This window comes from Phaethon aethereus (genome assembly GCF_964289735.1).
Source record: "Phaethon aethereus genome assembly, chromosome: 8".
Classification (NCBI taxonomy): domain Eukaryota; kingdom Metazoa; phylum Chordata; class Aves; order Phaethontiformes; family Phaethontidae; genus Phaethon; species Phaethon aethereus.
Window position 1 is genome coordinate 28,320,661 of NC_138584.1, and position 23,445 is coordinate 28,344,105.

Consider the following 23,445-nt stretch of genomic DNA (forward strand, 5'->3'; position numbering starts at 1 on the left):
GTCTGTGTCCTGCATAGCTCTGTGATGAGCATGCCACATGTTGGAAGTCTGAGAACACCGCAATTCATTCACCTTAGGTGAGGATGCCAGAAATGTTACTTACTATGTGGAGAGCACTACATTTTAGTGAGGTTGTAACTCACTTAAGTGTTCTGTATTTTTTTGCATCCTGTCTTACTCCATTTCAAAGTCAAGTTTGTAGGTCAGAGTTCAATCACTACATTTAAGAAAGGCTAGCACATACCTTTGGTTGTGTGGGTTTGGCATTAAGTAGCATGCTGGTTTTATATGTTAATCTGTGTGGTGCGGAGGAGGGACTTAACATTTCCTTATGAAGGCTTTATTACTGAGGAATTGCTTTTGTTTTCTGAAAATGCAGTCATTTCAATATCATAAAGTAGTGGTGTATTTCATCTTCGTTCCCTCCCTCCCCCCCATTTCACTGTAAAAAACAAGCTGATGTTCTCTTGGTGTTTGGTTTCAGTTTTGAAAACAGTTTGATGCTTTGTGTGATTAGTTTACTTCTGTATAATGGTGGTGACCTTTCATGTGTTATCCGTCTTGTTTGATGTGTTATGTGGTGTCTTAGGAACTTCACAAGTGATGGTCTTTCTGGAGTCCTTTTGCATGTACAGGCTTTTAAAATAACTTTGAAGTACAAGCATCTCTGTGTAAGTGTGTTTAATCTGTAGACTAACTGACCAAAAAAATAAGATCTAAAGATTTTGTATTTCTCCTTCGGTGCATCCTACTGGGAAGAGTTCTCCTTCAATTCTGACCTCCCTCCAGATGCTACTTTGCAGATCAGGCAGTACTTTCTTTTTCCCTGTCACAGTGCTTCTAATCCCTGGAGACTTTCTGCATGTTGTGCTGATTGCTTGCTTTATCTCTGCAAGGTAACTATGGAACAGACAGATTGACTTTATAGAGAAAGCAGGAGGCTTGTTTAGAAGAGGTCAGCTCGCTCTGATTTTAAATCTTGATGAGTGGTGTTGTTGCTATAGATTCCATTTATTCTCTATTAAAAGTGAAAAAGACTTGGCAAAGCACTTTTTTGATCCTGTCTTTTCCTGTAGTGAAGCAGCCAAGAGGTTTTTTGATACTGTATTTAGCAGTTTTCCTATTTGTTATGGAAGTGTGGTCCAGCTATCAGACTATAAGCTGAGTGTAACCTGCAGGATACTTCCATCCAACCCATAGTTTTTTCCACTGAGGAAACAAGATTTGCTTATTTGTGTTGTACGCTTCCCAACTAGCTGAGTACTGTTTTCTGCAAATATTATTGGCCAGGTATTTCAAACCTGAGCTATTGTTTTTGCAAGTGTACAGAGCATTGGATCTGGTGGTTTTTAATTACAGTATATTTGGTCTTTTGAAGATAATGGTATAGGGTATAGGTGTTCCAAGATGCTTCAAGATCTCTTGGATATCTTTTTTCTGAGACATTGTAAACTGTTGAACTTGGAGAATACAGTGCGGATGTAGACTTGATGAATTCTGAAGACTGAGAAATACTGTGATTATCATTAATTCCCTGTGTTATATTGATACTCCTGGCAAAACTACAACTAGCACTGCATAGTGGGATCATACTGTCTTGCAAACATACTGTAACTAGCAGTGCTGTCAGTTTTCCTGAATCTACTAGCGGAGTACAATGTATATCTGATTACATAGGAAGTAAAGGAAGGTGCATAATCTGAGGATACTGGCATTTGAAGGTGAAGACAGGATAGGACCTTTGCTTGCTTATAGTGTTAGCAATGTGACTGGTGAGAACTCAAAGTAAACTTTTCTGTTGAGTTTTGTGAAACTATCTCGACCACACGTAGTAGGGAGAACTATACTGTAAGCATTCAAAAGTACCAGAACAGTAAAGAGGTGTATATTTGGCAGGCTGGAACAAAGCTGACATTACACCTCCCTCCAAAATCTTGTTAAGTAGCTGCTCAAGCTTTTTGGTTCACAACAAGTACTTTTTGTGAAGTAAATCCAAGACTGAGCGCATGGATGCGGGTTGCACCGTACTGATTCTGAGCACGCGTCGGCTGCCCCTACAAGCCTTTGCTGCCTCTCTTTGCTGGACGAGCTGATCCAACTCTCTGCAGTCACATGGTTGTTGAATGAGGCAAAAATCACTTTCAGTGAAATAAGATTAGCTTTCTATTGGATCACGAGTGGCTTCATAAAAATCAGATGTCAAGGAGGTGCAACAAGCAGCAAGTAGGAGTAGTTTCAGTGGCAACCTGCAATTTGATTAGATGTAGCATGTGGCTGCATTCTGCAAATGTGACTCTGCAGGAAATTGATATTTCATTTGCAAATATGTGTATTCATTACCTAAAACTAGGGAAACTGTCTTATTAAAATTTTTCTTCATCAGTTTTCAAAGAGTAGGGTTATTGAAGAGAGAAAATTGTGATAATTTTTAGTAGTAAATTCTATTCTTTGATTTTATCTTTTTGTTAATATTTTTTACCTTCAGCATACCTCTTTCCGCCTGCCTGTGATTTTCCTTACAATTTTTTATTTTCTAAATTATTTATATCACTTTCATGCAAGTTTAAACAAAAGATAGTGAAACTGAAGTTACAAGGATTGCAGCAGTGTGTATACACAGCAGTGTGTTTCTGTACAATTGATGAGATGAGGTACAAGCATTCTCCTAACTTCTTCTCCAAACCAACCACTCCTGTAAGCTTGTTTTTCTCTCCCCAGTGTCATGTCTATAATGTGTTTGTATAAGATCTTAGAGGGGGAGAGTTCACAAACTTCACTTTATGGCTGCTTACATCACCATTCTAGAATAACACATCGCTCATGAAAATACAAAGACTTCCATATCAATGATTGCTTAGCCCTAAAGAACAGGGCAGGTGCTCTTTAGAAGGGTCTTCCCAGGGGCGGGTCTATCTGTCTTGCCTGCATTGTTCTCGTAATTTTGTGTCTGTATGAAGACAATATTCCAGTTCCATGTGCTGTATTCTTGCAAGGTAGCCATACAGCACAAATGTGAAAAATATTGGATTAATGCATACTGTTACCACTTAAGTTGGCCAGCTCACAAAGAATTCATTTCCATAGAGGAAAAAATTATGATTGTGTAATTTGTAGATAGGCTTTGGAAACGAGGTGTCCTGAGGTGTTTCCTATCTCAGATCTTCTGTGTGATCCTGGACAAATTACCCTTTTGTCTGTACCTATGTGTAAGGATAACAATGTCTTAATTAGTCTATTGCTTGGAAAATCACAAATGGGTAGGGGGAAACCAGTATGACTGAATTACATTGTATGGCCTGACATCACTTTCAGATTTTCAGGAAAGATTATATCAGTAAAGGGAATGAGATACCAGTTTATTTGGTGTAAATACTCTAGAACATGTTGGGGGAAAAAATAGATAATCAAAACTGCTGATGGCTGCCTGCGGTTGCCTATACAGCTTTGAGACTGAGTGATTTATTTCAGCTGCATAAGATGCACTGTACTGAATGCATATTTCATCTGACAAGAGCTGTATGTTTGGGTACATTGCGTATTCTATTTTGGTGCTACAAGGCTCAAAACTCACTGCTGTCATTATATTGAAAATACTTTTTTCAATAGATGTTGATAAAGTTTGGACTGGAAGTATAGTAGGACACGAAAAACAAAAAAAGCAAAACAAAGGAATTTTTAGCTATTGGCATATTTCCCTGCTAGCAGCAGAAGTAAATATAATATAACTTATGTGATATAACATCCCTGGTATGCTGTTTCCTGGATCAGCATGGTCCAGTCTTTCCAGTGGAAAAGGCTGAGGCTGGGTGCTATTTGGCCACCTCTTGCCAATTAATCATGAAGAGAATGTATAGCAACCTTAGGAGTAGTATATAGAAGAGAGCGTAACAGGAAAAATTTCCCCCAGGTATTGGCTGGGAAGCTGTCACTGCCTTTTTTTTTTTTTTTTTAATTAATCTACAAGCTGGGACTATTCATTCCTTCTAGACTTCTAGATGCATGTTGCTTTCTTATGGTATAGAATTTGGCTTGTGATGCTGTGTGGGGAAAAAAGTTCCTTTACACACTTTGATTATTCAAGAGTCCAAAAGACTGTGGCTCAAGTCATGTGAGACACTCATATTAATCAAAACAAAGAGGTCCTGTAATTGAATTAGTGGAGGTTCAGTGGTGAGTCCAATTTAATAATTTTGCCTTCTGCAGACGGACCCAAGGACATCAACAGGATACATGTGCTTCTTAGATAGGTCATGCTTATGTGAAAAATGGCATGCGGATGCCTTTTGCATGCCTGAAGTGCAATTCCACACAGGAAATCTTTATGAACCAGTGTTTCTAGATAAAATTAAGTAGGCAGATATCCAGATGCACTTTTACTGGAGGCTTAGAAAGAGCAAGAACGCAATGCCCTGTCGTTGTCTGTGATTTTTTTAAACTGTGCTTAACTGCATATATTTATTATACTTGAATGATGGTAATTTCAAGTAATATTGATTGTTAGACTGTGCCAGAATTTAGTACATTATATAAGGATACAAACTGAACTTAGAGTAAATGTTCATACTGCATTTCGTTTTTGTTGATGTTATGCAAAACTGAAGTGTAGATTTTGATGGGTAAATACGTATAATGTCACTGCTCAGAAATTCCTAACCTTGTCATCTTTAAGCTTTAATTATCAGTTTGAGTTCTGTCTTGCTAATTACAGAATGGAAATCGTATCTACAATTTTCTACTACAAATTTCTACTAAAGAAATAGTCTTTAACATGTTTGTTGCTTTTTTCTCTCCTCCAATTTAAGATTAAAATATAGTGTTTGTACAGTATTTAGGTCAAACTAGATGCTGGAAAGTCTCTTTAACACCACTATTTTGATTTTTCTTTTACAGAAAATTGAAAGTCTCAAAGAAACAACCAGTGTAAGTTTCTTTCATTTTAATATCTATTATATACAGATTCTGAAATTCAGCTTATTTTCTTGGGAAGACTTTTAAAACTTTTTACAGAAAGGTGGGAATCCATATTGGGTCTAACAGTATGATGGCAGGGGCAGCCTGGTTCTGGTGCTGTATTCGGATTTATGTCTAGCACCTTAGAATCGTAAAATCCTCGAATAGTTGAGGTTGGAAGGGACCTCTGAAAGTCTGCAGTCCAACCCCATGCCCAGAGCATGGTCAGCTAGAGCAGGTTGCCCAGAACCAAAGCTAGTTGAGTTTGAGTAACTCCAAGGATGGAGGCTGTACAACTTCTCTGGGCAACCTGTTCCAGTGTTTGATCATCCCTAGAGTAAAAAAGTGTTTTCTTATGTTCAAGGTGAATTTTCTGTATTTCGATTTGTGGCCATTGCCTGTTGTCCTCTCACTGTGCACCACTGAGATGAGTTTAGCTCCGTCTTCTTTACGCCTTGCCATCCCAATCAGATATTGATGCCCATTGATAAGGTCTCTCTTGAGCCTTTTCTTCTCCAGATTAAACAATCCCAGCTCTCTCAGCCTCTCTTCACATGACAGTTTACCTCCTTGCAGCTCTCTGAAACTTTGAAGCTGACCTCCATTTCATTCTGACAACTTGTGTTGTGTGTGGCTTTTGGAAACTTCAGTTTTCTACTGCTATGCTTTTGTCTCTGGGAAAACAAGGGGAAGGGAAAGTAGGGTTTCTACGTAAGTGAGTGTCTGTTTAGTTCTTGCCCAATATTTCAGTTAATATTTTGTATAACTAACAAAAATACCTGTAAATACAAAATATTGTGGGGTAGTAATACAGGGTTTTTTCCCTGCTATTTTTGTTTTCCTAGAGCATGGTAGAATCAATAAAACACTGCATTGTGTTGCTACAGATTGCTAAAGTAAGTACACTGTAAACTATTTTGAATTTTAATTATACAGCATTAATCTGTGTGGAAACAATTGAAGTCTAAAAGTGCTTTCTGTATGATCCAGGAGGTAGATACATAAAAAAAAATTGGTATGAGTTCATTTTTGCTACTACTTTAATGAAGTTTCTGAAATACTGAGTTCCATAGCAGACGGTCCTGTTAATGTTCATGGTAACAGTCGTGTTGATGACATATCTTTTCTTTTAAGATAAACTTTCTTTTGCAGATTTTGCTATTAGACTGAATAAGAACTTAAACATAAGTGTGACAGAATAGAAATTTAACTCTTCTTTCTGCTTTATTTACGAATGTGAGTAACAAATAGAAAAGGGGGAAATTGTCATGCTAACAAACTGGTTTGGCAAGGTTTTTCTTGGGTCTGAGTTCATGATGATGTTGGAACTTCTTGAAGTAAGAATTGTGTTATTTGAGGATGCAATATGCGTAATGTACTCAGCTTTTCACTTAAATGTTTTGTTACTTTTTAAAATTTAGTGAGATTTGGATTTACTTTTTTTGTCAAGTTCTGTTCTTACAGGCCTTCACATACTGTATTTAGGATATATTAATTATGAGCTGCTGATTTATATCTTGTGACCGAAGTGAAAGACAACGGTGTTTTGCAAAGAAATTAATTTATGGTATTTTCAGAATCTAAGGCTGAATTTGTTCAGAACACATTTTGATTTATTCAGAAATAGACATAGCCTCTTCATTTTTTTTTTCTGTAGTCTAGATCAACTTTTTCTTTGTAGCTTTCAAATACAATACAGCTGTTTGTCTTCGTTCTAGATGCCAGATACATTGTACAAAATTTTGAGGCTAGTGAAAATTGACAGATTTAGAAATTACATTGAAGTTGTGTTGTGCCACATGAATCTAGAGCTTGAACAGTCTTTATTTAACATACAGTGATACTACTTGAATTCTTCACTGTAGTGGTAGCAAGAAGAGCGTTGTCAGTACTTAATATTCGGTGTTATTTAGTACTGGGTTTATTTAGAATTCTCTTAGTACAATGAAACCTGTAGGCTATATGTCATTCTTGAGGATTTTGTGGAGTCAGTTATAGATAGATTAGATGGTAGTACACTAGTTTTCTTACACAGCTGTATGTGACTTGCCGTATTAAGGTAGCTGTTGGAGAAACTGTGTGCAACAAATGACTTGCACATTTTTTTCTTAATTACTATATAAATGCATTTAATAGTTGTTATTTTCACAGAAGTTTAATTTCTATGAAATTTTGCTCTTTTTTAAAAAAAGCTCTACTATGTAATTAGCAAATCTGAAAGAGCAGAATTATTATCTGCTTTTCAGGTTCTTGATCAAAGCTGGTAATAGGTGGCTGAATTAGCTTTCTTGTTTCTATTGAATACCAAATTCCATTCCTGCTATGGAGAAGTTTATTGGAGGATAGACAAATATGATTGCTTATCTTGGTTAGGTGGTTTGCTGATAATGGACAAAACTGAACTTGTAGTGGCAGATATAGTCGTTTTTGATCACTTCCAGCGCTTTACTGCTCCAACTACCATTTAAGCATAAAGGTAGGTGGAATTTGGGTCCCCCAAAGATGCTAAGGCTTGCTTTCTGTTATGCTACATCAGATCTTGAAGTCCTTTCAGTACCAGTAAATATTAACTAGTGTAAATAAATGGGCTTATCCATTGAGGAGTGTGGGGGGGTGTGTAGAGCTATTGAAGATAAGGTGGTTTATGTACAGCTAAGTGGAAGATGTTGATCCATCCGGGTGAAATACACCCTCTATAAATCTTCCCACTATTTTAATAACCTTTATTCTGCTTCATCTCTTCATCCTCCCTCTCTCTCTGACAACTATACTTGTTGACTACATGGCAATTCTGTCGCTGTGTGTCATCCCCCCCTTTTCTATAAACTGTGTTGGTATCCTGATTTCTTACTACTGTAGGAAATAAAGAATACAGGGGTTTTGGGTCTGTTTTACAGTTCTGTAAGTTGCATGTATATGAAGCATTATATACATAAAAACGTATTGTGTCTGACTGATAGCTTTCTGTTCTCCAGTATAGAAACTTTTAAGATTCTGCAAGTTTTCTTCCCAAAGCTGGAAGGCAAGTGTGGCGGCTGACTTACACTGCTGAAAATAAGTCATATTAACACCACCCCTTCACGCCATTTTTACTTCTACAGTGTAGGAGAAAATGACAGACTTCACAATTACCTTCTGGTTGTTTGCATACCTTGAAAACTGTTATCACTTCTCTGTATACTCAGAGCAACTCTGTTTCAAACACACAGCCATTTATTATTCAGATGATTTTGGTACATTGAGACAAATTTGGGTTTTTTTGGTGTTTTGTTGTTTGGGGTTTTTTTAATTGAGTTGAGCTGTCTCATGGACTTGTAAAACAACCTGCTGTAGGACCTGGGTAGTTAAATTTTCATTAGACTTACTGGTAAATCAAGTGTGTAATCATGCAACTTGTACTTGAGGGGTCACCTCAAGTACAAATTTCATTTTCAAAATAATGAAATAAATACCAGGTAACTAGGAATATGTTATAATACATACATCACTTATCAAAAAGCAGTCAAAATAAACTAAGTGGGATGGAGAGGGGGAGGATTTGCCTTGTGTTGTCCCCTTTGCATGTATGGCAGTTGATGATGTCCAGCTTTGCTGATGTGTGTGTTGTAAAAGTATATGTAATGGTCTGTCAGTGGTTTGGTAAACTACAGTAGCTTTTATAATTTAGATATTTAGTTTTGCATCTTTGCCTTCCCTTTGTCACTCCATCGTTTCTGGTCAGTCATGCCTGCCTAGTTTTGTGGCATCTCTGCCTTCCTTATCTCATCAACATGCCACATTTCTGGTAGTGCATTGCCGAGATAGGATACCAAGCTTCAGTACAGCAACTTTGTGTTTTATTTCTTAGGCCTTAGGCGTGATAGCTGTGGTGAGTTGACCCTGCCTGGATGCCAGGTGCCCACCAAGTCATACTATCACTCCCCTCTCAGACAGGGGAGCAAAAAAATAACAAAAGGCTTGTGGGTCAAGGTAAGGGCAGGGAGAGATCGTTCACCGATCACTGTCATGGGCAAAACAGACTCAACTTGGGGAAATTAGTTTAATTTATTACCTATCAAATCAGAGTAGGATAATGAGAAATAAAATCAAATCTTAAAAGACCTTCCCCTCACCCTTTGCTTTTTCTTGGGCTTAACTTTACTCCCAGTTTCTCTACCTCCTCCACCCCAGCAGCGCAGGGGGATGGGGAATGGGGGTTGTGGTCAGTTCATCACACATTGTCTCTGCCACTCCTTCCTCCTCAGAGAGGACTCACACTCTCCTCCTGCTCCATGGGAGACAGTCCTGCACGAACTTCTCCAACATGAGTCCTTCCCACAGACTGCAGTTCTTCATGAACTGCTCCAGCCTGGGTCTTCTTCAACAGACTGCTCCAGCGTGGGTCCTCCACAGGATCACAAGTCCTGCCAGGAGCCTGCTCCAGTGTGAGCTTCCCACAGGGTCACAGCTTCCTTCAGGCATCCACCTGCACGGGGTCCTCCACAGGCTGCAGGTGGATGTCTGTTCCACCATGGACCTCCATGGGCTGCAGGGGGACAGCCGGCCTCACCATGGTCTTCACCAGGGGCTGCAGGGGAATCTGCTAGCAGACATGAAATTTGAGCAGCATATTGCCAACTATATAAGCTAAGGAAGAGTGTATAAAGTATCAAAACATAAATATGTGCCAACTTTCTTAATACTATTTACAGCTTTTTTTTTTTCTTTTTCCTCATTAACATCTGGAAATCTGGGGAAATACTCTGCAGACACGTCTTAAGGTTTACACTAAACAAAGTTACGGATGGATATACTGGCTAATATGAACTTTGCAGCAGAAGTGAAGCGATTTGGCTTGGTGTTCAGTAAAATTTATACTGTTGCTGGTACAGTGTTAAAACTATGCTAACTGTAGATTGGCATTAACTTGTCTGTTGCTGGTGTAATTTCCCCCGATGACAGTTTTATTCCATACTTTGCCTGTTCTTTCACATATGCTTCTACGCAAAAAGCCCAAATCCTAGATTGTGAATAATCTGAAAACTTTTTGAAATCTAGTGGATACCAAAAAGCAAAAGTTAAAAACATTTAACTTAGAAAGACACTTCTGCTTTTCAAAAGCAAAAAGTGCTTTTGAAAACTTGACCTGTATGCTAACTGCAGTTCTTCAAAAACTGAGAACTTCATGTCGGTTTTCAAGGACTCATTGGTGCTGCAGATCATGTTTTGGGGGGCTCTTAGCTATTTGGGAAGAACCTACATTGTAAAGCGTGATTGTACTCTACAGTGCAGAGAAGGTATTTTTAAAGATATTCAAACTTGTGTGGACACATCCTCAGAAAATGCGAATCTTCAGAGGTGCAGTGACTATGTATAGAATTGTTTCTCCGAAGTTCAGTTACTGTATCACATGATGAGGAACATTTTGTGGCTGAAAATGTAAACATTCCTGAGAGAAACTTGCTGTTCTCGCTTAACACAGAACTGATAAAGTAATACACAAGATTGTTATGTTGATATTTTTAACATTTTTTCCTTAAGGACCAAAATAATGAGGAGAAGCACGCAGATGGACTTATAGTAAGTTTAAATCTAATCTTTATCTCCCTTTATTTCTGCAGAACATGTGAACAGAGACCTGAATTTCCACTCATTTTACAACATACTTCCTTTCTCTAATTTACCGCTTCAAGTGTCTTGTTAAAATTTCTGTTGAGTCATTAGCTTCTGAGGTTGGCTAACACCCTTGCTTTTAGAAAATGTAGTGATCAGTTTTATACGAGTGTCTTAAATGGCAGCGTTATGACTGAACGCTTAGATAAAAATCTGCCATGTGAACAGATGAAAGGGAATTTATTGGGATAGAAATAGTTTTGTGTTCCATCCGAAGTATCTGTATGTATGAAATAGATCAGCTCTCCGTGTGCTTCAAGTAGTTTTGTCTTTTCTACAGCACTGCTTATTTGACGCAAAGTTGTATTATGTCTAAGCAATGTTTCTTCTTTAATATAACTTCTGCATTTTTAATGTAACTTCTGTCATCTCTGGTTTCAGTCACATGTGACTTCTCTTTCTTCGTTCTCTTTTTGTCACTTGAGTACATTTCAGATACTTTTAATAGGAGAGTGGTTTCAGTAAAGCATAACTGTAAAAGTCATACTGTGTTTTCATTACAGCTGACAATAATTCCCAAGCTTTATTTGCCTTTCCATTATATACAGTTCTAGCAGTATGATTTTCTGATATGAACTTTGGAGTAAAGAAGCACATACAGATTTTGGTTTCATGCTTATCGTAAAAAGATGAAAGATTACCCTGTGGATAGTCACGTAATTCAGGTCTTAGTGTAAGGGAGCAGGGTCTGTTACGTGCCCTGGAAAAGAGAGGTTGTGCCACTAGACCCTGCCACAGGCAGGGCTGGTATGCACATTAGATCTGCAGCTCGGATTTCATATAGCTATTACAACTTACTGTAGTCTGAATTTGATTAGCCACTATTCTAATTATCTGTAGGCTGGCTTATACTGGGGAGAAACCCCAAGTTTTTCTGTATTAACTGATGTATCGGTGATTGTGAAGATTGAAATTTTGACGCTATTGAGGTCAATGCTAGCTTGGGCTAAAGGTCAGGACTTCACTTTAAACTTAGGCAGGAATATGATCAATGTTTGATACCATGGTGGGATGATGGTCGTGTTGTTTCTGCGTGCTTGTTTTTAAGTTGTTATTAAACTCAGAGTAGGAAACTTTCAGGACTGCCTTAATCTGTTTCTAAACCACAAAGGCATACCCTAAAATATCTAACAAGAAACTCCATGTTGCAGTGTGGAGAATTGTTTAAGGATGAGGTTACAATCCTGCATACAAAGTCAAAGTTACTTTGTGGTTTTGGTTTTTTTCTTTTATCACACCTGTATTGTACATATTATTCGTTTCCCTAAAAACTAGGGGAGGTGGAGATAGCAATAGCATCCTGTGTATCATAGGATCATCTTGATTTTTAAGTTTCTTAACTCTGAAAATGGGATCATGATTTTAAACTGTGAAGTATGTGGGACAGAGACCTACCTGTGTTGCATGCATAATTGCACAAGCAGTTGAAGTAATATGTAAGGGACGTTGATTTTATGCTGGAATACAGTGGAGTAACAGTATATGTACTGGATTATTTATTTGTATACTAGTTAGTAACACCAATGAAAATGGTGTGATTTTTATGGGTTTTTTTAAACTGGAGATTTTTTAAAGATAAACAGGGTATTATAGGGATTTTTTCAATTAAATAAATCCTGTGCTATAAAAAAATAAAAATTCACTACTTCACTGATTGTTACTGTAAGATAAGGTTCAGAATTACAGCTAACCAGGAAAGGAGGCAAGAAAGAAGTCTTCCTTTTGTAGGAAAATGGGAGGAGGAAGGTTAAAATGAGTGTTTCCCTCAGTCTGTATGCAAATAGAAATTAATAGACTAAAAGCAGGGAAGAGCAGTTGGAGGCTTCCTTCTGTTTTAAATATTGATCTAAAAAGAGGGTAGGAATAAACATATTGACTAAATTAAAAGGCAAAGCTCCGTCTACCTTTTTTAAAAGCAGAACTTTTTAAAAAGTAGAACTCTGTGTTGTATGACCTTCCTGTACTTGATATTCTTTGACTTACAGTAGCAAGATTTCCTAGCAAATTGATGGAAAAATTTTCACAGTTCTGACATAGATCAATGTTTTTAAATTGCAAGATGTTTGGGGAAGGGTTTTATGTGCCTTTTATCCAGTTAACAACCCAGAACAATGTAGAAGTTCTGGTTGTCTTATGTAAACTTATATTAAAAAAAATGCTTAGGTGAATACAAAATCACAGGCCAGTGAAGTAAGGCAAAATCAAGCTATTTTGGATTAAAAGGCATTGCAATTTAGTTTTCCAGGAGGCTTGTTGTATAAAAGCCAAGAACATACACGGAAGTCAGTGACTTCGGTGAGTGTCAGGTTGAATTGGTGCTTCACTGTCAAAGTGCCCATATTTATAAGTAGATTGAAGTGTCCTCTACTGGAGATGCACTGAAAACTGTCAGCTTGCATTAGAAAGAGTTTTGGCAAAAAAGCCATTTCATGGCTGTAAGCATGCTGATGATTCTTGTTTTAATTTATGGGTCGATATACTGTGGTCTGGACAAATTAGTTTTTGACAAAAATGGTTTTAAAAATACAGATTACCTATCCTAATTTTTTGCCAGATAATTTGTGTCTAACTTTCTACTCTTTGCATGCAATATTTATTAATCGTCATTGGAAGGAATTCCAGAAGCTAGAACTTGAAATAGGAATTCTTTATAGGACAATTAAAATCTGTGTAAAGAATTAAAGTATTACCACTTTGAAAGTATTTCTCATGTATTCAACTGTCAATTTGTGTTTTACTTTCTCTCTCAGGAGTTTGCTATCTTGCATTTGGGCATTTCTTGTGCTCACAATGTTCTTGCTATCTATGCTCTATTTTTTTTTTTTTTTTTAATTGAGAAAAAATGTGGTTTTCTTTCTTTTATCTCAGAGCACTATAAACCCTGTTGACGCAGTGTATCAGCCCAGTCCTTTGGAGCAGTCGGTGATCAGCACAATGCCTTCCCAAGCGGTTATACCTCCAGGTACAGTGTACACAAAGAACCTCAGTAGAAATTTTCATGAGCAGAGCAGGATGCAACTGCGGTCGAGACGGAGGGCTGCATAATGGTGGATAGCTTCTGCGTCACACTTGCAGTACAGGTGCACACCGCACCTGCAGTACAGGTGCGCAATCACTGCGGTGATGCAAAGGCGGGGAAAGGAGCAGGAGGCATGGAGCTTCCTCAGCCGTCGGGTAAATCTGCCTCTAGTTCTGTGGATAAGCTGGTAGATTTTACTTGCTCTAAGTTACTAGCTTATATTTCTAATACGCTTTCTTAAAATAAATGAAACTATAATTTTCAGAAGAGAGAAATGCTTTCTAGCTAAATAGCTGCAATTTTTAAAAATGCCATCTTTGCTCAATAATAAAAAAGAGCTAGATAACAGTGACAGAAACATGGTTTTCTGTCTGAATGGCTTTTATAGAAAAGGATTTCATTTTTAAAGGTGAGGTGAAATAATGTGGAATCTCCTTCCCAACAAAAGTATAATTCTCATACTTAAATGTGAGTTTTGTATTTAACATATCAAAATGTCCCCTAGAACCTGCTCAGTTGTGCAAGTCAGAGCAACGACCTTCATCTTTGCCAGTGGGACCTGTAGTAGCATCGCTTGGAAATCAGACTCCAACACCAAATAGTACAGGTACAGTTCCATGTAACTGTCTTATTGAAGTACAAGAAACAAAACCTGAATATATATCATCTGTAACCTAATGTAATTAGCTATTAAGACGACGTTGTATTGTCCTACATCTTGCTTTTAATCTATACATATTTCGGTGTGGTGTTAAAATCAGTTATTCTGCTCTTTCTCCCTGCCATGTGTACATAATACGTAGGAGTATTACCAGCTTATTTCTTGTTGCCATCATTTCAATCTTGCGGTAATCAGCACAAGAATATTCAGTTCGTGGCCATCGTGTGTGGCCTTCGGTTTTTTTAATTCATTGATTCCCTCTTTTTAAATAGTAGTGTTCATTGGTCTTTTTAAAACTACAATAGATGCTTTGAAGCAAAAGTTACTTTAATATATATGCAATTGCTATAATTGTCTGTTTACAATTCCTATAATATTTTTAAGTTGGTTTTTTTTGTAAACCATAGCTACTTAACATATTTTTTATTATCTGTCTACGTTGACTATTACTTCCTGATCAGTTGTATTGATTATATTGTCTAGTCAAGCTAAAACACTCTCATTTCCCTCCCAGGTTTTTTTCTAAGCTCGTGTGAAAATGATTTGTTGTTACTCTATTACTACCCTTCCTTCCCAGAGAACACTAATATGTGTGTTAAGCTGTATTTGCCCCAATCTGAAAAATGAAGGATGCCGCTGCTGGCTTTTTCTCCTGACAGAAAGTTCCTTTTTTGAGTCTTACTCTGTGTATCTCATCTTCTAGTTGGTTTCTGGTGATGTTGCTTGTATAAACACCTTAGCTTGCTTAATAACCTCTGTTGTGACTTGGGCTTCCACAAAAGGTCTGTCAGCGTTAACCTGGTTTGTCTTTATTGCTATGACTCTTCTGAAAAACGGTCAGTTAGCGGTGAGACAGTATTCATGTAATCCTATTTAGAAACTGTATTCGTTAGATTTTGTCACAAATATATTTGTAGCTAAACTGGAAAAAGATATTTTAGGTAAGTAGAATACGAGTTGAGTGAAAACTGGCCGGACTGCCGGGCCCAAGGCTTGGGATCAGCTCTATGAGCTCCAAAGGGCAAGCAAGTGACTATTGGTGTTTCTCAAGGGTTGATACTGGGACCAATACTGCTTAACATCTCTGCTGATCTAGACAGGGACTTGCCAAATTGAGGAGAACAGTGGATAGGACAGGGCTGCCATTCAGAGGGGCTGTGACTGGCTGGGGAAGTGGCCCTCATGAAGTTTGATGAAGGCATATGCAAAGTCCATCCCCCACGTACGGTGAGCATAGCCCTCAGCCTGCCCTGTTGCACGGGGTTAACTGCAGCTTGGCAGGAGAGGAGCCAGGGCTCCTGGTGAGCAACAAGTGGAACATGAGTCAGCAGCATGCCCTTGTGGTACCAGGTGAAGGTTTTGCCGCATACTGGGCTGGATTAGTGAGAGTGTAAAGAGCAGATGAAGAGAAGTGATTGTTCCTCTCTACTTCTGATCTGTGAGACCATGTCTTGAGTACTATGTATAGTTTTGGGTTCCACAGTACGAAGACATGGACCACCAGGATTAGGAAGCTGACGCCCATCATGTACTTAGAGGCTGACAGAACTGGGTTTGTTCAGCCTTGGGAAGATCAGGCTAAAGAGGGATGTTACTGCTGTCTTCTGCCAATTATTGCGAGGGTATAAAGAAGATAGAACTGGGCTCCTCTTGAAGACGCAGAGCAGAAGGATGAGGCAATTAACACAAGTTGTAAGAAATTAAATTCCAAGTACATATTAGAAAATGATTTGGTTTTATAATGAGGTGGTTCAAACTTCGGAGTAGGTTCCCCAGAAAGATAATGGAATCTTCATCTTGAGAGATATTTAAAACCTGCCTAGATGTGATCTTGAACAAACCGGTCTCATTCTGAAGTTTTCTGGGCCTTGAGTGGGGAGTAGACAGGATGACTTCCAGAGATCCTTTCCAACACAAATTATACTATGAATCTATACAAGTTTTCAGTATTACTGTTTTGCCTTTAATTGACAACTTTGGGGAAAACATGTCCTTATACTTTATTGTTGTTCTGTGTTCCTGATTTTCCTTGTGACCTTTCTTTTGTTATCTGTTAAATGAAACTTGGTATGAACCTGACTAATCATTGCTTCTAATGTTGTAAGATCTCGTACCTTCCAAGTTTGCATTAGTCTTTATTGATTTGAATAATCGTACTCCTAAGTTAGAACTGGTGGATTTTGAAATAATTTGTTTGTTTTTATTAAGTCTGTAATTTTTAATACTCCATAGGAAGTGGGCAATCAGCACCTAGCAGCAGTCTCACGTCTCCAAGCCATGTCAACCTCTCTCCAAATACAGTCCCAGATTTTTCTTACTCAAGCAGTGAGGATGAGTTCTATGATGCTGATGAATTCTATCAGAGTAATTCTTCCCCAAAGCGATGTATGGAGTAAGTAGCTGAAAGTATGCAGTGCATGCTGAATACAATCTTTATGTACAAGGGCATGGCTTGCCTGCGAGTAGAAGTTAGTTAAGCTAAAAAAGAAAAAAAGCCACACTGGCTTTTAAAAAAAAAAAAAAAAAGGGCAGAAAAGGCACTCTGTGTAACAGAGTAAGATTACCCCATCCCTCAGCACAGTTGTCTTGTGAGGGATGCCATTTTCTCCTCTGCTCCTTCCCGTTCCATCAGGTATATAAGTTGACAAAACTCTAATGTAAACCAAACTTTTAAAGCCACCAGCTCAGAGGTAGGAGCTGAGGCTGTGGTGTGTTTCACATGCATTTGTTGCAGCCTTAGGTAAATAGCCAACTCCCTCTCACATTTACTGAAAGAAATTTTTGGAAGTTGACTGCCTTTTCCCAAAATCTTTATTTACTCTTCTTTTTTATGAATTGGAAAACTAATTTTAAGAGATGCTACACATTTCAAAGAGGAGTTAGTCAGCTGTTTTACGTCATCAGGTGTTATTATCTCAGACTGCAGGCTTTCCCATTCATTCAGCTACAGTCTGGTTTACGTTTTCGGTGAATTAGCATGCAGCACATATATTAATGTCTATCAGGAAACTCCTTGTCTATGTATATCAAATTATTATAATTTGGTCTGAATTAGTTCATTGTGAATTGTGAGAATTTACTACTCCTCTTTAGTTCTTCAGGATCTGCTGCAGTCCTGACTCGGAGCAGCACAGGAAGTAGTCTGAAACGTCCGGATACCACAGAGTCCCTCAATTCTTCCATGTCTAATGGGACAAATGATGCTGGTAAGGGGAGTGTGTGAACTTTCAGGAGGGAGCTCTTGAGATTGTTAATCTGTGTGTAAACTGTGTCAATATATGTATGATTATATATATGACAAGGGACTTACAGAAAATGATTTCTCTACTGTTTCTTTACTTATGGAATGAATTGTAGGATTTAAAAACCCTTATTTTACAAATAAGACCTATTTGACAGCTAATATATATGCTAATTAAATACAGTCTTTGAAGGTTTAGAGACAAACAAAAACAATTTGGTCTTTGCAGATCTCTTCGATCCTCCTGATGATCGAGATGATGATGGGGAAGGAGAATCAGTGGAAGAACATAAGAGTGTCATTATGCATCTGTTGTCACAAGTTAGATTAGGAATGGATCTAACAAAGGTAAACGTCCTGATTGTTTGTGGGGAAGGGAGGGAGACTAATCCCTGAATTCTGTGTAGATCAGTTCAATGTCGAAGTAATAATTTAATTGTTTATTTGCTCTAAGAGCTAGTTAAGCTATAATCTCTTTAGCACGGTATTTTTTTTTTTTTAATTAAGAGTTCGTACTGGGAAGGGAAAAATGAATGCTGAATAAATGTATCCAACTGCTAAAATCTGTTTGGGAAAATAGTTTGCTATGGAAAGTAGCTGTTTGTTGTTGTTCTCTTTGAACCTAATTCTTGGAGGGCGTGTAAAGCTGAGATAAGACGATTGCTGTATGCACTAGTAATGTTTCTCCATGGAGTAGTAATGTTTCTCCTGTCTTCAGCTTTCTAGAAAAAGATCTACAAGATCCCAGTGTATGGTGACATTCAGCAAGTCATAAATAAAAAGGGGAATTAAGCCTGTAGTGAAATGCTTTGCTTAATTGGTATCTTGTTGAGTAAGTTGCTTGTGTATTTTAAAATGCTACATGTAGGTCCGGCAAGTAAAGAGTTGGATTTTTCATTAATGTGATTCATATTGGTGTCTATCTTAAGGTTGAATGAACAGCATTCTGAAGGTGTTGATCTTTCTAGGCAGCTTGGTTAAATGTAATCAAGTAATTCCAGATTGAAAAAGAGTAGGAGAGATCAATCCTATCATTAGCTTCCTCAAGTGGATGACTTTAACTGTCCAGTCTGGAACTCACAACAGACAATAAAAAGATAAACCTAAAACTTGTCTGGAGAAATAGCCAGCAGCTCACAAGCAAACCTCAGAAGGTTTCTGGCAGTTCTGAATAGGAATTGATCCAAAATGTCTGTTTTGGGAACTCCTGGAGTAGTTGAAAATTACCGATCTCAAGTTAAGCTGCCAGGGAGCTTCATGAGCAAGCACCTTGTCTACATCACTTTAAAAGTCAACAGCAGTATTCAGCGCTGCTTTCAACTGTGGTCTGTACCACACTGAAGCGGACAGCAGAGCCACAAGAATGCAACCTGCAAGTGCTGTTGGGGAAGACAAGTAGGAGGGAAGAGATTAACCTTCAGCTTGATAGAGTTCCATAAGACGATGTGACTGCATGGAATGAGATTTTTACTGTAACTGAAAATTGATAGTGTACATATAGATGGAATTAAATAGTCAGTGTAACTGTAATTAAGAGCAGCTTTTGATAAGCTCAGCCATGCAGCTGGGTATGCTCTAAGTGGGCATAGAATATACATGAGACAAGACAGTTTCTCTTAAATCTTTGGTTTTATAGAAGATACCATCTGACCTGCATATGTCAGAAGTCATTGGTAAGGTTGAGAACACGTCAGCTTACAGGCACACGAAGCCTTGGGTGCTTTTTATGCTCTTTACAGTCAGTACGTAGAATGCTTTTGTGCAGGATGTTAAAGTATCTTGATCTATAAGAGTTGTTTTTCTTCACCCAGGTGGTTCTTCCAACTTTTATCCTGGAAAGAAGATCACTGTTGGAAATGTATGCTGACTTTTTTGCACATCCAGACTTATTTGTCAGGTATTTGATTTTTAAAGTAGAGCATTAACTAGTCCTGATATTGTTTATGGCCCACGTGGGCTGCCAAAAGTAAGTTGGTAGTTTCGAAGACTATTGCTTGTATTTTGATCTAAACTTGAAAAATAGTCAAAGTAGTCAAACTTTTAGATGTAAAACAATCAAACATCCAAAAAGCTTCCCTGTATTTGAGGTGTACCTGCTTGTATTTCATTTTGTCTGCCCTTCTTTTCTCTCTTTTGGCCCATGTAGCATTAGCGACCAGAAGGATCCAAAGGAACGAATGGTTCAAGTGGTTAAATGGTACCTCTCAGCTTTTCATGCAGGAAGAAAAGGCTCAGTTGCTAAAAAGCCTTACAATCCCATTTTGGGTGAGATCTTCCGATGTCACTGGGTATTACCAGGCACTGAAGGTGAAGACGATATGGTTAGTTTCTTGTGGTATGTTTTTTGGTGCCTAGAATGCATGCAAGTAATTCCCAAAGCTTTATTAATTTACTGACTGAAATGGCTTATGCTATGTTTAAGTAGTAACATTGACAAACTATGGCAATTTCTTAACTGATTTCCCCCCATACCCCCCTCCTTTTCTTTGGACACAAGTTTAAAATACTTGCATGACAAAATTTGAGCTATTACTTTTTTAAGAACTATTTGACATGTTGAAAATGTTTCATAGCACTGAGTATAAATTCCTTTCTCTCCAAAGGTCTGTGTTTTTTTTTTTTTTTTAATCATTCTCTTAAACCCTTGCGTTTTTCACAGTGGGACCTTTTAAAATCTTTTTGTAGACTTTTGAAGTTTGGATTCTGAGCTTGGATATTTTAGCTGTGCATCTGTGCCTGGCCACTACTCTTCCTTTTGTGCTTTATTGGAGTATGTCTGGTGAGGTGAAGGACACAGTAACAGTAGTGTCAGTCCTGTAATCTGAAATCATTTATCAGCATATGAGCTTTTCTCTTACTTGCCCAAGTTTCAATGAGACTGAAGGATTAATCAGACTTACGTGTGTCAACACAGTGCCCCACTGATTCTAGAGAAAAGCTCTAGCACTTGCAGTTCAGCCTGGTGTGGGCTTTTTTGTAGTGTTGTTGGTTGTTTTTTGGGCGTGTTTTTGTTTTTTTGGTTTTTTTTACTTTTTTAACACTTCATTTAGGCTTCTCACCTTGGGAAGTTGCAAAGAATGATGTGGGAAATGCTGTTGTGAGATACTTCATGTAGCTTCAGCGTAGTATATCTAAACGTGATTATTTAGATATAAACCATGTTTTTTTTCCATTTAATTTGCTCCCCCCCCACCCCCGCCCCCGGTAATTAGTTTCTTGCTCTTTCTCTTGTTTCAGGGGTGAATGTTTGGACTCTCGTTTGCTGGCATAAAGACAATATTGTATTTGTGCTGCCATTGCTTCTAATGCTGAATTGTACTTTTCATGATTTGCCACAGGAAATGAATGTTGGTTTATGGTTTTGTGACACATTTAATCTGATCATTATTAATATGCATAACAGACTTTATCAGAAGCAAAAATGGAAACAATTTCTGCCACCCATTTCTTATTAGTTAATAAGAAATTAGGTGGATTTAAATACTACTTTGTAACTGGGTTTATACAAGACACTTTCAGTTTAACTGTTGTCTCTGGGGGCATCTCCAGATACATCTATACTTAAGAACAAGAGAGTAGAAGCTGCATGTTCTTTAGAAAGCATCATAGCTTCAGGAGTGAAGGGTTATTGCCCATCAAATTAGCAAACTGACAAATACATTAAAATCACTGCAATACATTTTTATAGAAGCCTTTAAACATGGAAGCAACTGCTCTTGGAAGCATCCGGTGTTTTGTAAACACTGTCAGTGATGAAAATGCTCTCTACTCTCATGCAGGAACCAGTTTCAGAAGGACCGGTTCCTTGGGTCAGTAAAAGCAGCGTAACGTTTGTCGCAGAGCAGGTCTCTCATCATCCTCCAAGTAAGTTGACAATAACTTTGCTAATAGAGATGGCATCTGGATAGGAGCGACAGCAAAGTCAGCTCTTGGTTTAAGTCTTGGATTTACATTTTTCTCTCCAAAGTTGAAAGCTGATGGTTTTCTCTATAAACTGTTTTTGAGAGAAACAAATTGCAAACTCTGTTGCCACAGAAGTATGAGGCACTTTGAGGTATTTTCTGATGAATGAATTTGGAAACAATGGTATTAATGTCTTCTGCTGCAATTTTTAATACCTTTTTTCTTCAGTTTCAGCATTTTACGCAGAGTGTTTTAGCAAGAGGATACAGTTCAATGCTCACATATGGACCAAGTCAAAATTCTTAGGAATGTCTATTGGGGTTCATAACATAGGGCAAGGTATGCGTGTGTAAATTTAACTATAACAGAGAAATGTACATTATGCAACTGAAACTTTTACAGGATTTTTTAAAGTCATCCTATTAAACATAAGGAATGTTTGAATTTGTGTAACTAGAGCTTTTGTATCTAGGAATCAGAGATTCCTTCTGCACACTTTGTGCACTGAAATCACTTGGGGCCCAGTTTTTTGTGTAAATACAACTGTCTCTGCCTTCTCAAGAAGCTAGGCATTCTCAGCATTGATGAAAAAAAGCTGGTCATCTCTCCTTTTTATGGTACCTGTTTTTAGTGAATTATTGTGGGAGATCGTTATTAAAGGTTTTGCAGAGGTTTTGCTGGATGCTTTTTAAATCTATTTTTATTTTTCTTTGATAGGGTGTGTCACATGCCTAGATTATGATGAACACTATATTTTGACCTTTCCAAATGGTTATGGAAGGCAAGTAAATGCTCTATTTGGCATTTTCATTTTTAATGCCTTGTAATATGTCATGCTTAATATTTATAGGTTAAGGGGTCATAAATATATACAAATATTTATAATTGCAGGTCTATTCTCACTGTGCCATGGATAGAACTTGGTGGAGAATGCAGTATTAATTGCTCAAAGACAGGTTATAGTGCTTCCATCGTGTTCCACACAAAACCATTCTATGGAGGAAAGAAGCACAGAGTTACAGCTGAAATTTTGTAAGCAGCTTTCTTCAGTTAATCTCACTTTTTCTCTACTTAAATGCTGAGAGTGTTTTTTCAAGACGGTCAGGAGTGTAAAATACTGGAACAGCTACACGCACTACCTTAGCTCACAATTACCTGTCACGGGATGCCATTTTACAGCCAAGATTTCAGAGGGGAAACCTGCCTAGGCCTGTGCCCTACCTCATCCTGCTCTAAAACATTCTCAGCTGTGGACCAAAAGGAATGGTCCGAAATTTCTCAGTTATTATCTCTCCTAAAATAAAAATACTGAAGCAAGCAAGCCTTGTAATACTGCAGTTCACAGCGTGTCATCAACGTTCTGCTGCAGACTTTTACGTATTTATTTTTATCTGTGTTTTGGCAGATTTTGGCTAGACTCACATGCCCAGAGCAGAGAATTCTGTGGCAATTCTCATCTTATTTGGAGATCTGCTGTAATGTCAGTAAGTCATGCTGACAAAATGAGGTTCATAACTTGGCTTTAAATCACTTCTTGACAGACATTGATAGATGTCATTCGTGAACTCGTATTTCTGTTTCCCAATAGTCCAGGGAAGAAGCTACGAGTTTGTGAAACCTTTTTAAACTTAAACTTATCGCTGTAGATCTGTTTGGAAAGATTAGGTTCCTGAACTCTAAATGCGGATACAGCCCTAAAGCAAGACCTGTCTTATCCTGGAACAGCGCTTCCTTTTAAGGTTTATCCAGTTGAACCAATTCATGCAAAACTTCTCACTTGTAAATGGAACAGTCGTCTTTTCTGTGTTGGTGATGGACATTTTAAGGGCTGATATAAAACAGACTGTACAGCAGCTAGCATAAAGTTTTGATCCCTTTGGGTCTTTCAGTTACTGTAATACAACTGAGAAATGACTGTTTCTTTCTATTCAGTTCTCCTAATGACAAGAAACCCTTCTGCTCAATTGAAGGAGAATGGAATGGCGTCATGTACGCAAAACACACAACAGGGGTAAAGCA

General features: G+C 37.9%; 1 protein-coding gene across 3 annotated transcripts in view; it reads left to right on the plus strand.

The window, feature by feature from the left end:
- Positions 1–23,445, plus strand: part of OSBPL9 (oxysterol binding protein like 9) — a gene marked incomplete at both ends in the record, with an annotated part of 64,682 nt that overhangs the window by 40,077 nt on the left and 1,160 nt on the right. For 2 of the 3 annotated variants that reach the window (XM_082003032.1, XM_082003034.1), the window contains 15 exons: positions 4,891–4,920; positions 5,796–5,846; positions 10,471–10,509; positions 13,471–13,564; positions 14,127–14,228; positions 16,515–16,674; positions 17,376–17,488; positions 17,753–17,871; positions 19,335–19,420; positions 19,670–19,844; positions 21,303–21,387; positions 21,655–21,765; positions 22,144–22,207; positions 22,318–22,458; positions 23,359–23,437. In XM_082003032.1, the coding sequence (XP_081859158.1) occupies positions 4,891–4,920; positions 5,796–5,846; positions 10,471–10,509; positions 13,471–13,564; positions 14,127–14,228; positions 16,515–16,674; positions 17,376–17,488; positions 17,753–17,871; positions 19,335–19,420; positions 19,670–19,844; positions 21,303–21,387; positions 21,655–21,765; positions 22,144–22,207; positions 22,318–22,458; positions 23,359–23,437 (1,449 nt within the window). The remainder of the gene's footprint in view (positions 1–4,890; positions 4,921–5,795; positions 5,847–10,470; positions 10,510–13,470; positions 13,565–14,126; positions 14,229–16,514; positions 16,675–17,375; positions 17,489–17,752; positions 17,872–19,334; positions 19,421–19,669; positions 19,845–21,302; positions 21,388–21,654; positions 21,766–22,143; positions 22,208–22,317; positions 22,459–23,358; positions 23,438–23,445) is intronic. The other variant, XM_082003033.1, reaches the window with a different exon arrangement.